Source organism: Entelurus aequoreus, linkage group LG16 (assembly GCF_033978785.1).
Source record: "Entelurus aequoreus isolate RoL-2023_Sb linkage group LG16, RoL_Eaeq_v1.1, whole genome shotgun sequence".
In the NCBI taxonomy this organism is placed as follows: domain Eukaryota; kingdom Metazoa; phylum Chordata; class Actinopteri; order Syngnathiformes; family Syngnathidae; genus Entelurus; species Entelurus aequoreus.
In genome coordinates this window covers 25543751-25559051 of record NC_084746.1, presented here as the reverse complement: position 1 = coordinate 25559051, position 15301 = coordinate 25543751, and the positions used below count along the sequence as shown (strand labels likewise).

The following is a 15301-nucleotide window of genomic DNA, read 5'->3' as shown; positions in this document are numbered from 1 at the left end:
GGGTCACTGAGGAGCAGCCCCCCTCGCTCCCTTTGCCAGAGACGACCTGATTATCTTCTTTATTTCATGTTCCTGCGTGCTCTTCCTCGTCAGACTCTATTCAAAAAAACTAAACCTTTCTAATAGCCCTCCTATACAAATCTTTGATTGTAAGTAACGGATCATCATCCCTGCATTTTAAGAAACGCCGCTAGAAATGACACAAATAACGTTAGCTTAGCCCCTTGCTTTGCCTTAGCTTTGGACATTGCAGTATTATACTCCAGTCTTCACTTGGCTGCACTTTGCCCTCAGTCTCCTCTTGGATAAAATCAGTCTACTAACTATGGCCAATAGAAAGGTAAAGAGAGGAGACCCTTGTTCTTCTCCATTGTTGTTAGCTGTCTCCTTTGGGCTGATGCATTCAATGCAGCTTGTTTTTTTTATATATAGTTTCCCATTGTTTAATACTGTATGAAGACTTATTTAAACAAATACATAGCTGTGCAGAAAGGAATATGAAACCAAACAGTGAGAGTTAAGAAATATTTTTAAAAATCAGGCTAAATTTTAACGCCAGAAAGTGGTTGTAATTCATTTAAAATCTAAGTTACTTGAAAATGATTTCAAATTTAAAGCACATTTATTAGTAATGTAATATATTTATTTATTGAGTTTTTATAATTATGTCGTTTTTTTAATTGAACCATTCTTGCATTTATAATACCAATATATTGATATAATGCACTTATTTCATTACTTTTAATTTCAACATTTCTTTATTAAAATGACCCTTTGTTGTTGATTGTTTGGATCAAATCCCATGGTTCTACTGCCTTGTCGGTGTAAGGTTTCTTGCTGTAAGTAATTAAGACATGTGAGCTAATGCTTGCCAAAAAGTGAGCCTAGTCGTTGTCGTCCAATGAAAAGCATGTACTGTACCAACACATTTTTACATAGTGTCAAAGTAGCCAAAGCTTGCCAAATAGTAAGCCAGGATGTTTATTAATGATTATTGCAATCATACAGCATCATGCATGTATTAGTCATTATAGTATGAAGACATTCTTACTATGTAGTAGCACACTTTTAAATATGAGAGAGCACAACAGGATCCTTTTGTTGGCTTTTCAGCAATCTGTCGCCATGGCGATGGCAGGCAACGTGTGCCGGTCTGCATGTCAAAGCTTTGAGAAATAAAAATCCAATTCCTCACACTCTTACGCTGTCCTTAAATGTTTCTGCTTCTTTCTCTTTTCTGTGGTAGTTTTTACTTCAGCGTCTTTGCTTGTCGGTTTTAAAAAACAAATTACTGTCGCGTGACAAACAAGGACCAACATCTGCCTTCCTCCACATTCATTGCTTAGTGGGAAGGAAAACAAATGCAAATGAATTATTTTCCTGTATTATAAATTGTCAAATAAGATCTATGTTCATAGGGTTCTTTTTTGAAAGTACAATTTTGAAGAAAACAAAATATTTATAAAAATAATAATATTATTATTGTTATTATTGAGGATGTGATTCTTACAACAACTCACGATTCGATTCCGATTCTTGGGGTGACGTGTCAATTCACAATCAATTCTCGATTCAAACCTATTTTCGCAATATTTTATTTGGTATAAAATGATAATAAAACCAAAGACCTGGGGATAGACTGATTAGCTACATTAAATTGACCCTAGTGTGTGAACGTGAGTGTGAATGTTGTCTGTCTATCTATGTTTATTTGTATTTTTTTTTATATCAATTACATTTTTATATATATATATATATATATATATATATATATATATATATATATATATATATATATATATATATATATATATATATATATATATATATATATATATATATACACTACCGTTCAAAAGTTTGGTTTCACATTGAAATGTCCTTATTTTTGAAGGAAAAGCACTGTACTTTTCAATGAAGATAACTTTAAACTAGTCTTAACTTTAAAGAAATACACTCTATACATTGCTAATGTGGTAAATGACTATTCTAGCTGCAAATTTCTGTTTTTTGGTGCAATATCTACATAGGTGTATAGAGGCCCATTTCCAGCAACTATCACTCCAGTGTTCTAATGGTACAATGTGTTTGCTCATTGACTCAGAAGGCTAATTGATGATTAGAAAACCCTTGTGCAATCATGTTCACACATCTGAAAACAGTTTAGCTCGTTACAGAAGCTACAAAACTGACCTTCCTTTGAGCAGATTGAGTTTCTGGAGCATCACATTTGTGGGGCCAATTAAACGCTCAAAATGGCCAGAAAAAGAGAACTTTCATCTGAAACTCGACAGTCTATTCTTGTTCTTAGAAATGAAGGCTATTCCACAAAATTGTTTGGGTGACCCCAAACTTTTGAACGGTAGTGTATGTATATATATATATAGTATTCAGAATCGGTTTAATCAATAATCCTGATTTGGATGTGAATAGACTTTTTCCAGCACACCTAATTATTATTATTATTATTAATATCATTACATACTGTACATATATATCAGTTAACTAATATTTTACTGCTTAATTTTTGTTATAATACTAAATTATTTAAAAAAAAATAATTTTACATTGTTTTCTGCTTTGAACCTTAACTGGTAATAAATGATAACAGTAATACTCAATATTTTTTGAGTACATGATAATATAAAGCATTATATTTGCATAGTATTTTTTATTAAATTACTTATGTTGTGTCAATTGTTTGGCTCTTGAACTGCTCTGAACCATAAACTCATGTCAATGTGTATCAAAAACGTATGCATATTACAGTACATTTGCAACACTTCTTTAAAAAATATTTAAAAAATACTAATACAACTATATTCATAATTCATATTGATATAATAAAGATGGTTTGAGCTCTCACTCCTGAACTAGCCACTACATATTTTTACTTATAAAGCAACTGGTATGTGAAATATTGCTGACATATGCAGGAAACATACATTCAGGATGTGAAAATGAGGTTTCTGCTAATTTCATTATATGGGCAAAAGTATTGGGACATTTTCTGATTGGAGAGCGGGGAGTGGGGGGTGATGATGTCAGAGGTTGTTTGAGGTTTGATACGGAGAAATGTGTAAATCTAAGACTGTGTGTCCGAATACTTTTGTCTGCAAGATGAGTGTGCTGGTGCAGAAGCTGCAGATGTTTTCTGGGTCACTTGCTACTGTTTCCACAACAAGTCAGCAAGGGGGAGGGTACACCCTAGGAAAAGGTCACTGAAGGCTTTATGGACCACCGACTGACGAGCGAGTGACCCATGAAAAGGAATTCGAGTTTGGTTACAAGTCAGCTTCCTGTTCCTCAAGAGGAAAGGATTGGGTGGTAGAACGCAGACGTGGAATGACACAGCCATCTGGCTGCTTCACTTCTGACGGTTGTTTGTCCTTTGGCTTCTCTGCCGTGTGTTTGTGTAGCTGTGCTCTCTGCATCATGTTGGAAAAACACACCGAATCGACTTTTCCTTTGTTGCCTTGCTGCTCTTGTAATTGCACCGCTCTCCCTCGCAGCCTTCTTGCCGGTTGTTAATCACATTTTTAATCATCTTTCTAGGTTTTATCAACAGATTCTGATTTATAAACAATTGAAAAGGAAGAAATAGAGAACGCGGCCACCATCTCTAAAGCCACTAAGGTCCTATTTAATATTCTAAATGTCACATCTATGCTTATCTGTGGGAGAAACAAGTTGGTTTCTTGGGTGGCTTGTTTTATTAATGAGAAGCTTAGAGAGGAATCAAACATTTTTATTTTCAATCTGAACCAAACGGTGACCTGACTGCGCATCAAGAGGAGAGTGTCAAAAGAGGGAGCTCACTGTTTTATTCAATGTTCAATCAATCAATGTTTATTTATATAGCCCTAAATCACAAGTGTCTCAAAGGGCTGCACAAGACACAACGACATCCTCGGTACAGAGCCCACATACATACATCTATCCCTAGTAGATCCAACATATCAGCGAAAGTCCAGTCCATAGTGGGGCCAGCAGGAAACCGTCCCGAGCGGAGACGGGTCAGCAGCGCAGAGATGTCCTCAACCGATGCACAGGCTAGTGGTCCACCCCGGGTCCCGACTCTGGACAGCCAGCACTTCATCCATGGCCACCGGACCTGTGTAACTCCCCCTCCACAAGGGAGAGGGGAGCAGAGGAGAAAAGAAAAGAAACGGCAGATCAACTGGTCTAAAAAGGGGGTCTATTTAAAGGCTAGAGTATACAAATGAGTTTTAAGATGAGACTTAAATGCTTCTACTGAGGTAGCATCTCTAACTGTTACCGGGAGGGCATTCCATAGTACTGGAGCCCGAATAGAAAACACTCTATAGCCCGCAGACTTTTTTTGGGCTCTGGGAATCACTAATAAGCCGGAGTTCTTTGAACGCAGATTTCTTGCCGGGATATATGGTACAATACAATTATTGACATTCAGCAACTTCCAATAACGATGGAGCAATACTCAACATCCGTGCCTTTCTCTAGTCTGTGCACAACAACAGAAATGCATTCCCTTAAAAGCCCACTGAAATGAATTTTTTTAATTTAAACGGGGATAGCAGATCTATGTGTCATACTTGATCATTTCGCGATATTGCCATATTTTTGCTGAAAGGATTAAGTATAAAACAACGACGATAAAGATCGCAACTTTTGGTATTTGATAAAAAAAAAGGCTTGCCCCTACCGGAAGTAGCGTGACGTAGTCAATTGAACATATCCACAAAGTTCCCTATTGTTTACAATGATGATCGCCAGAAGTGAGAGAGATTCGGACCGAGAAAGCGACAATTTCCCCATTAATTTGAGCGAGGATGAAATATTTGTGGATGAGGAAAATGCAAGTGAAGGACTAGTGGGGAGTGGAAGCGATTCAGATAGGGAAGATGCTGTGAGAGCCGGGGGTGACCTGATATTCAGCTGGGAATGACTACAACAGTAAATAAACACAAGACATATATATACTCTATTAGCCACAACACAACCAGGCTTATATTTAATATGCCACAAATTAATCCTGCATAAAAACACCTAGGTGTTTGTTATGCTAGCTCCTAGCTCCTAGCTACTAGCTCGAGCTAGTTATAGCTCGAGCGGGTTATATGGACGGGATCCCGTATATATAACCCGCCAATACAATTGAAACACCTGCACAACACACACACTCACTCAGCCCAAAGAACCGTTCACCTAACCCAAGGTTCATAAAGCTTATATATTTAACCAAAGTTACGTACATGACACGCACGTACGGGCAAGCAATCAAATGTTTGGAAGCGCGCGGGTGGGACCTGATATTCAGCTGGGAATGACTACAACAGTAAATAAACACAAGACATATATATACTCTATTAGCCACAACACAACAAGGCTTATATTTAATATGCCACAAATTAATCCCGCATAACAAACACCTAGGTGTTTGTTATGCTAGCTCCTAGATCCTAGCTCGAGCTAGTTATAGCAAGCGATCAAATGTTTGGAAGCACAGCTACGTACTCACGGTATCGCGTCCGTGTATCCAAATCAAAGTCCTCCTGGTTAGAGTCTCTGTTGTCCGAGTTTTTCGATCTTGACTGCATCTTTCGGGAATGTAAACAAATGTGTTGTGTTGCTGACTTCCCTCGCAAAATATCCGCTTCGCACCGACAACTTTCTTCTTTACTTGCTCAGCTTCTTTCTCCATAATGCAATGAATGTCCAGAATACTGTGGAATAATGAGATGAAAACAGAGCTATTTCGTATTGGCTTCAATGGGGAAGCCATACCTCTGTTAAACTGGCTACGTCACGCGCATACGTCATCATACCGAGACGTTTTCAAGCAAAAGTGTGGCGGGAAATTTAAAATTGCACTTTATAAGTCAACCCGGCCGTATTGGCATGTGTTGCAATGTTAAGATTTCATCATTGATATATAAACTATCAGACTGCGTGGTCGGTAGTAGTGGGTTTCAGTAAGCCTTTAAAACCCGTCCGACCCAAACTCTCTAACCATAACTCAAGTTCTGTGGGTGAATTCTGTAAACCCACTACACAAGTCCTCCCAGAATTTACCCATAGTCAAAATCCTTGCGCCGGGGAGCGATGGTGGCCCGACCACTGCGGGTAGAGACAGCAGGGCCCGAGGGGGGGAGGGCTGTGGAGGGCGTAGCTTGACAGCCCCCAGGGCAGTGAGCAATGGATCTGAGAGGGCAGAGGAGGGCGGCCGCGGCGTGGGGCTTGGGCCAATTCAATTGGCCTTTTCACAGCTCCACAGTCTCAGGTCCCCAAGTACCTGTCGAACTATTTCACCAGAGTATGTGATGCTCACAGGTACTTCACGAGAGGGAGTTCCTCAGACCTTGTCACCCCCCCAAATTCAAGACTCTCATGGGAAAAAATGCATTCTACTATTTTGCCACCACACAATGGAATACACTACCAACAGACCTTAAAATTCGAACTTCCCTACTAAATTTTAAAACTGCCATAAAATCATGGCTCAGCTCAACCTCTACCTGATCTGAACCAAAATTGATCTCCAGCAACTTTCCGAAGCATCAAGCGGGTTTATATGTGGTTATAGTGTATATATATTTTCTCATTCTGTTTTGCACACTCTTGGAGTCAACATGTGCATAGTCATGTACATAGTGTATATACACTTTGCCCCAGACTGAGTTCAAGAGCGCTCTAGAGCAGGTTTTCATCCAGGATGTCTCTGTACATTGTTGCATTCATCTTTCCCTTTTGACTAGTCTCCTAGTTCCTGCCGCTGAAAAACATCCCCACAGCATGATGCTGCCACCACCATGCTTCACTGTAGGTACAAAATGCAGATGCTGGACTTTTGACAAGAACAAGAAAGTTTGATCATATTACACCTATACTGGCTCACCTGCACTGGCTTCCTGTGACTTTAAGGTTTTAAAATCGCCAGTTTTCTAGACTACTGCTGCTCATTTTCATTAGTGGCCCTAGAGAAGGCGGCACATTTGCGCCAAGATAAAGGCGGCAATTTGCCGGCCTGTCTTTCTAAAACGGAGGCGTAATATTCCTCCTTGTCCAAAATCCGCCTCTGGTGCAGGTCCTAAACGGCACATTTCCGCCTCAGTTTCATATAGAACTCGAGGCGGAAATAAGGGTACCCTCCGAGGCAGGAAATTAGCAGACCAAAATAAACCCCCAATTTGCCGCCCTCTGTTTAAAAACGATGACCGATAACTCATTAGACGAATAATTATTTAACCTAAGCCCCGTTTCGGCCGCACAAATTCATTGTTTAAGGTTCCCCTCCTTAGATAATTTTTTACACGTGTAAGTGCGCTGTGTATTTCTTGAATCTCCGGCCTTTAGCTTTGTATGGACTCATTGATCGTTTACAAAGTGAGTTCGGAGAGGAAGTGACGCCAGAAAGACCGCGCCCCACACAGGAAGTGACGTCACAAAGAACGCGCCACAGCCAGCTTCATAATAAAGCGGTTTCGTAACTCGGAGCTAACCACTGGAAATATGAAGGCGAGTCATCCAGACATGCCCGTGTTTCTCCTTCCGTCTGTACAGACGCTTGTGGAAATCACACATAAATTTACCTTAAGACAAAGCGATTGCAGCTATTTGGGATACAACACTTCTCAGACGGCAAGAGAACTTTCCAATGTCCAGGTCAGCTAGGATTCTATTTACCGAAAAACTTTGTCAATTTGTCGAAGGAGAGACAACGAGAATGCGGGCTCCCGTGGATGTGATAAAAAAGGGAGTGTGTGCTTTGTATTACCTGAGAAGACTACGGAAAACGGCGAATGCATTTGGACTGGCAAAGCAGAGTGTATCAGTTATTGTCCGCCATGTATGTCGCGGACTCAACGTCTATGTCCAGAGTATATAAAGTCACCAAAAATGAATGTACAATGAAGGTGAAGACAAAAGAGTGAGGAGTGTCCTGACCAGATATCTCGATCCCTAGTTTGATTGATGTAAAATGTTCTTTATCACATTGTTTACTTTCACACGTCCATTAAAGATTTGATGAATTTATGATGGCTCAGGTGTGATTCACTACAATAGGGCCCCACAGCACACTGGATCCCAGTTAATTGAAATACCACAACACTGGATATTGTTCAGATAAGTTAAATTTAAGAACTTGCACACACAGCAACACTGGAGGCAATGTTGTTTTTGACAACCATCTTACATTTAGTCTTAGTCTTAGTCTTTTGGACTAAAATGCTTATTAGTTTTAGTCACATTTTAGTCACTTTTATATGTGATAGTTTTAGTCCAGTTTTAGTCGACGAAAACTCAAAAGGGTTTTCGTCTAGTTTTAGTCGATGAAAAGTCAAAAAGGTTTTAGTGTAGTTTTAGTCAAAAAAAAAAAGAATAAAACATATAATATAAGTATAGTCTTTTAACAAATTAATTTAGGTCAATAAGTATTGGAGATTGCTGTTGGGCAGTGTCACACATAAGTTGTGAACATAGCAGCAGATCTATACGTTCAACCCATTGTAAGCTTGCAGATCTGGGGCCGTACTTATCAAGCTTCTAAGAATTACTCCTAAGAAGTCTGCTAAGAGTTGACTTAAGAGTAAATAAATTCTTCGCTGAAAGCTGCACTTAAAAGTTAGTTATCAAGCGTCTTACTCACACTTTCAGCGAAGTGTAGGACTGAATCTTAAGTGTCACACTCAGAGCTGAATTACGACATTACTATGTGCCGTAAACGGAATTTTAGGTGACGTCATTTCTGTGTCCATAGAAATGACCAATCACGGAAGGGAATCCGTTGTCTAAGAATAAAGAAATATCTTGGAAATATTTAAGTGGACAATGGGAGTGTATATTTTGACAATAAACTACAAAATAATACAAAACAAACTAGTCCCCGCCGGCACTCACGCTACCGCTCCCTCTCTTCTATCGCCCACACACTCACTGACGTCACTCACCTCACGGCCACACACATACGCTACTGTCATAACATTTTCTTTCCAATTCATTAATTAGGCAACTAATTTGAAACTGGTGTGGGTGGCTCTATATATACTAGCCCACTGCAGCCACATGCAGAAATCAACAAGGAATCGAAAAGTATTAAATCTGTGACAAAAATAATATCCGCTCTGTCTAAACGATACCGTTTGATCAGCTGCTCGTCATCAAAAAAAACCAAAACATTGTTCCGTTCCCTGAACGTTCGCGCACGTCTCTCTCGCCTCAGTGCCATCCCCTGCTGGCAACTCCTAACCACTTAAGACACCTCTGAAGGTCTCTTAAATATCGTGGAGAGTAGGAGTGATTCTTACACTTAAGAACGTTGATAAAAAGCTTTTATTCTTAAGTTTGAGAGTAGGACTACATTTCGCAAATTCTCAGGACTTAAGTGTAAAATGGCACTCTAAGAAGCTTGATAAGTACGGCCCCTGCTATTTTCACAAATAATAACAATAAAGGAATGGTTTTAGACATATAAGGTTTCCACCCAACAGCAAATTTCTGACCCAAGGATTGTGTATTACACACAGATAAAGTGGTAACAGTGGAATCAAAGTTCATTACTCCAAAAAAGCCAAAAAACAAAAACATTCTACTTCAGCAATTGTGGCTTTATTTCTCGGAATTTGTTAAAGTACAATGAACATAAACATGCCCAAAATATGAATGATGGATGAAGAACACATATGCTCAACTTGGCCCTGTCTGCCAGTGCAATTACAACAGATATCATACAACCCCACTCTCTTTATTTTGTGCAAACCATGTAATAAAATAATCAATTAATTCCTGATTCCTTAATGGGGCTGCACAACGTCACTTGTGGCTTTTAGGCTAAAGCTAGCAGACTCTACGTATAACAGTAACTCGACCTGTTTAACATATCAAGTTACGTAGGCTGACCATATTCTGAAATCCCAAAAAGAGGACACATATATGCGTGCCAAGGCGGGCAGCACGCCAAGGCCGGGACTAGGTGAAAATTTACCAATGATACTCGAACTTGCTTTATAAATAATATATTTTTTTAAATAAAGCATTTTTTCTCCTCTGTTGACAGCAGTGTTGGCGCTAGGAATTTTCAAAATGGGGTCCCAGGGACCCCATCAAGTCATAAAAATGGGGTCCCACAGTAAATTTTTTGGTCCCACTTTTTTGTAAGCGTTTTGAAAACAAATGACAAATGTATGCATTATCCTGTTATATCTCACATTCTATATTGTGTTTTGGAAAAAGGTTGTCATAAATGTTACTTAATTCATTAAAAAAGATAATACAAAAGAAAACAAATGTGTATGTAAATGTATTCAGTTATAAACATTCATTCACTTTCTTCTTTCCTTCATGGATCTAAACTTTACCACTGCTGCTAGTTTTTTCTATGTTTTTATTTAATAATGGGTTATACTTGTATAGCGCTTTTCTACCTTCAAGGTACTCAAAGCGCTTTGACAGTATTTCCACATTTACCCATTCACACACACATTCACACACTGATGGCGGGAGCTGCCATGCAAGGCGCTAACCAGCAGCCATCAGAGGCAAAGGGTGAAGTGTCTTGCCCAAGGACACAACGGACGTGACTAGGAAGGTAGAAGGTGGGAATTGAACCCCAGTAACCAGCAACACCCCGATTGCTGGCACAGCCACTCTATCAACTTCGCCACGCCATCCCTAATAAGTTGTAGGTGTATTTATTTCAGTATAAAAATGTAAAAAGTGTTTTGCTTGGGTCATGAAATGATGATAATGGTGTGCCAGGGCATACATACATTTTATATTTAATGCTTAAATCTCTGGAGTCTACATCAACTTCGGATCTATTCCTCATTTCAAGATGTATTAGTTTTTTTATGTTGTTTTTTTTGTTTGTTTGTTTTCCGCCCTTTTTTGTCAAACAAAACTATGTTTTTTATGGCAAATACACAAAATATGCAAAATCTTCCACCAAAAATATTTTTCAAAGTGGAATATTTGATGTGAAGTAATCGGAACCTTTGATAGGTCAATAATTTATAATAACATAACAACGACCGTTTGAAAGAAAAAAAACAGCTTTGTTTTATTAGTCAACATTGCAACTTTTTCTAAATTACATTTCACCTTTAAGCTTTTTTATTTCACTTTTGTTAAGTTTTTGTTCATTTTAATAGTATATTTAGAATGTGCCGTGGGCCTTTAAAACATTAGCTGTGGGCCACAAATGGTAAAAAAAAAAATTATAATCTGCGTCCTTTCTGATTTCAATGCGTTAAAAAGACACAAAAAGTGCCAACACTGCTTGGCAGTATAACAAAATAAGTCACACTTATATTCTGTAACATTCACAGTTTTGGAAAAAAAAAGTGCAGAGGTAGAAATAGTCAAAATAACCTCTTGTATATAATGTAAACATAAATAATGCCTCAAAAGAAGTTAATTAAATTTAAACAAAAAACAGCAGACGAGCTCTCGCCCTGCACAGCTGTTTTGTGCTTTGTAGTGTCTATGGGCTTGTAGATCGTTGACCCCTTTATTTGCCACAGATACATACGTTCCTGCTTTGCACACAGTGCATTCTGCTTCCCATGTGTCACGGCCAGGACGAAAACTCAAATACTTTTCCCGCAAATCATCCGTGAAGTTGCATTTACGTTTAGGCATTTCTTGTTCTCATGTCTCTCTCCAGTGTCTCCACTCACTAGCTCTCTCACTCTGTGTCTCTGCCCCTCCCTCACGAATGCTGCTACGTGCGCGCACCTTCAGGTTTTTTTTTTAACCCCTTATTAACTTAACCCTGAACTTACATTGAAAATACACGCAACCCTAATTCAAAATGCCGGACATTTGAGGCATTTAAGAAACCCCGCCCGGACACCCCGGACACCCCCGCAAAAGAGGACATGTCCGGGGAAAAGAGGACGTATGGTCAGCCTAAAGTTACGTGCTGACAGTACGTACTCACAAAGAGATAACCACACCGTCACTGAATGTAAACATGGCTAAACATGCTGCTAAAGTAACACACACATAATGAATTGACGTTAGCGTAACAAAAGCTAACTTTAGCCTGAAGTTAGCATCCCATTTGCGCCAGGAGTATGTGGAAAATGTACTAATGTATTAGCTTACTATGACATTTATCGATTATGTTAACAGCATTTGTAACTTACCTTCGAAAAAATATCCTTGTGGCGAGCCTTAAGGTGCTGCTTAAGGTTGGTCGTATTTTTTCCGCATATTTTGTGGCCACATTTGTCACCGTCTTCCTTCACAATACACTCTGTTTTATTATCTGCTGGGTTATATTTCAAATACACCCATATGTCGTCTCTACGTTTGCGACCACCGAGCCCCTGTGTTGAAACTGCCGCCGCCATCACCCTCCATTGCCTGATGAGTAACAACAGTCTGACGTGTTGAGCACGTTGTGCGCTGCACGCCAGTTGGTGGGCGTGGTTTTAATTGACACACAATAAACAGAAATGTCATGCATTTTAAACGTCTGACAGATTACCCACTAACATTTTCGTCCGTTCTCGCCTCGTCAACGAAAACTCACACACGTCTCGTCATGTTTTCGTCATCAGAGAGACATGTTTATCTCGTCACCGTCTCGCTATCGTCATGAAAAAAAGTGGCGTCAACGAAATTATTTCGTCATCGTTGATGAAAACAACACTGACTGGAGGTGACTGACGTGCGCATTTTCCGCGCATGCGTACCAGGTCGCGTTGCGCCGGCGGATGGAGAGGGGGAGGGGGTCTTAAATGACCCTTGTGTGTGTGTGTGTGTGGACACGGATAAGGTCAGGTGGGATTTACCCTGGATAATCTTAGCCGGCTTAGTGTAGAAGGGGCCTAAGAGTGCAACAGGTTGTGTGTGCCATAAGAAGCAAGAGGGAGGGTGGCCAGGGATAGACTGATCCCAGGCCAACGAGACCACACAACACAGCTTCCAAATAAATTGCATTTCCTTCCTAGAATTAAAATAGACCCATGTACCTACTTCTAGACCTCCACCCCAGATCCCACCTCACTCCTACCCACTTCTCCAAAGTGGGCTGGCTCAAGGTGGAGGACAGAGTTAAACAACTTGCACTGAGCCTAGTCTATAAAATCCACTACACCTCCCTGATACCGAAGTACATGTCAAACTACTTCCTTAACGTAAATGACCGCCATAACCACAACACCAGGGGGAGCTCCACCAACCACGTTAAACCCAGATTCTGAACTAACAAAGGTCTTAACTCATTCTCTTTCTATGCCACGTCAATGTGGAATGCCCTCCCAACAGGTATAAAAGAAAGGGCATCTCTATCCTCCTTCAAAACCGCAATAAAAGTTCACCTCCAGGCAGCTACAACCCTAAACTAACACCCTCCCCGGATTGCTAATAATCAAATGTAAACAATCAAATGCAGATACTTTTTCTTATGCCTTCTGATCTCTCTCTCTCTCTCTCTCTCTCTCTCTCTCTCTCTCTCTCTCTCTCTCTCTCTCTCTCTCTCTCTCTCTCTCTCTATGTCCACTACTTGCTGTCCAAACCCCCCCCCCCTCCTCCACACCCCTGATTGTAAATAATGTAAATAATTCAATGTGATTATCTTGTGTGATGACTGTATTATGATGATAGTATATATGATAGTATATATCTGTATCATGAATCAATTCAAGTGGACCCCAACTTAAACAAGTTGAAAAACTTATTCGGGTGTTACCATTTAGTGGTCAATTGTACGGAATATGTACTTCACTGTGCAACCTACTAATAAAAGTCTCAATCAATCAATCAATACATGGAATAATTGGGTTATGTGAAAAATAATTTAAAAACTGATTGATTGACGGGCGAATGGAAGTTTTTTGCAAAATGTAATGAAACGGTTGATGATGTCGAGTCTTCACTTTTTATCACGGATCAAAGTAAAAGACCAAAGAAGCCTTCAGGTGCCCAGTTTAGAAAAAGATGAAGATGAGAAACGGGCACAAGATAAAAGTATGCAGATTTCTGACGTGAGTGACAGTAGCCAAGTGAAAAACACAGGTTGAGCACTGAATTCATATCACGTTAATCGTTTCTCTATGTACAAAACTGGTGTGTTATCATAACTGGAACTGTTCAGATGTTATTAGGATGATGCAAAACAAAACTTGTATGTAAAATACTAAGTTTACTGCAGGAATTTATTTTAATGCTCTATTGAGTTTTTGGTTTTTGTTAGCTGTCTTTAGGGACTTTTCAAGCATTGTTATTAGAACCTGTGATGAATACAAATATTATAGATTGAGCGGGGACGAGGGATGGTTCGCCCAGAGCGATAAATCTGGCCTGGACCCGACCGCACCTGGGCTTAGCATCGACACAAAGATTCTGACTTTGTTTATCAGTCGCTGACATGAAAAGGTCAAAGCTCTTATGAAAAATAACTGTTACCTTCTTGTTCTCCACTTGAGACAATCCTCCTGAGGACGTAAACAGGCCGAGCTTATTAGAGAACACAGGAAGCAGACGCGTCTTCATTACATGCGTCCTACTTAACAATTGATGACGCACACAACAAACCTCATCAGACCTCATCTCCTTCTCTCTGCAGCGGCCAAAGCCGAGGACAAGAAGGAGGACGAGGAGGAGGTGGCCACCGTCTCCGGGAAAGTGGACGCCAATCGAGGCGAGAGGAAGAACAAGGAGGCCCGGAGGGAAGGAGGCAAGGGTGCCAAAGAAGGTAAAGGGGAGGAAAAGGGCGCGGCGGCGGCGAAAAAGGGCGAGAAGGGAGCGACCAACAAGGAAGGAGGGAGGAAAACTGCAGAAAAAGGAAGTAAAGGAGGAGGAGCTAAGAAAACTCCAAAATGAACTCATGGACAAACATGACATTTATGGCATGCATCCAAATTAATATCTCGGGAAAGCATCTTAACATTAACACCTTTTTATTGTCATGATGCAACATTATAGACACTTGCTTGTTTACACATATGTACACCCCCCCCCCCCCCACACACATCTCCATGGCAACAGGCTCCACTTCGACAAGATAATAAACCACGTTATAAGACAACACTCCTCTGCTTCCATGAGAGGTATTTTACAAGGAAACTGAATTTTAACGGTGTGCTTATCAACTGGAAGAAAACACAATCATTTGATACAATCGGTAGAGAACACTGAATTAGATGCAGAAATGACGATAAGGTGCTCCAATACGCACATCTTTGTTTAGCAATAACGGACGTAATGTTGTGGCACTGCACTGGTAATTAAAGATGTCTAGACAGATGATGCATTTGACCAATAGTGTCACTGTGTCAGGATTTTACAAACTGATAACCAGTACTGATATGCA

The 15301-nt window shown here is 40.0% G+C and overlaps 1 protein-coding gene across 1 annotated transcript in view; it reads left to right on the top strand.

Moving 5' to 3' along the window:
- tmie (transmembrane inner ear) overlaps positions 1–1187 on the top strand; it is a 34078-nt gene extending 32891 nt beyond the window's left edge. The window contains exon 4 of the mRNA XM_062023493.1: positions 1–1187. This exon is cut by the window's left edge and continues 84 nt beyond it. Coding sequence (XP_061879477.1) covers positions 1–50 — 50 coding nt within the window. The 3' untranslated portion in view covers positions 51–1187.
- Positions 1188–15301: the final 14114 nt, after the last annotated feature.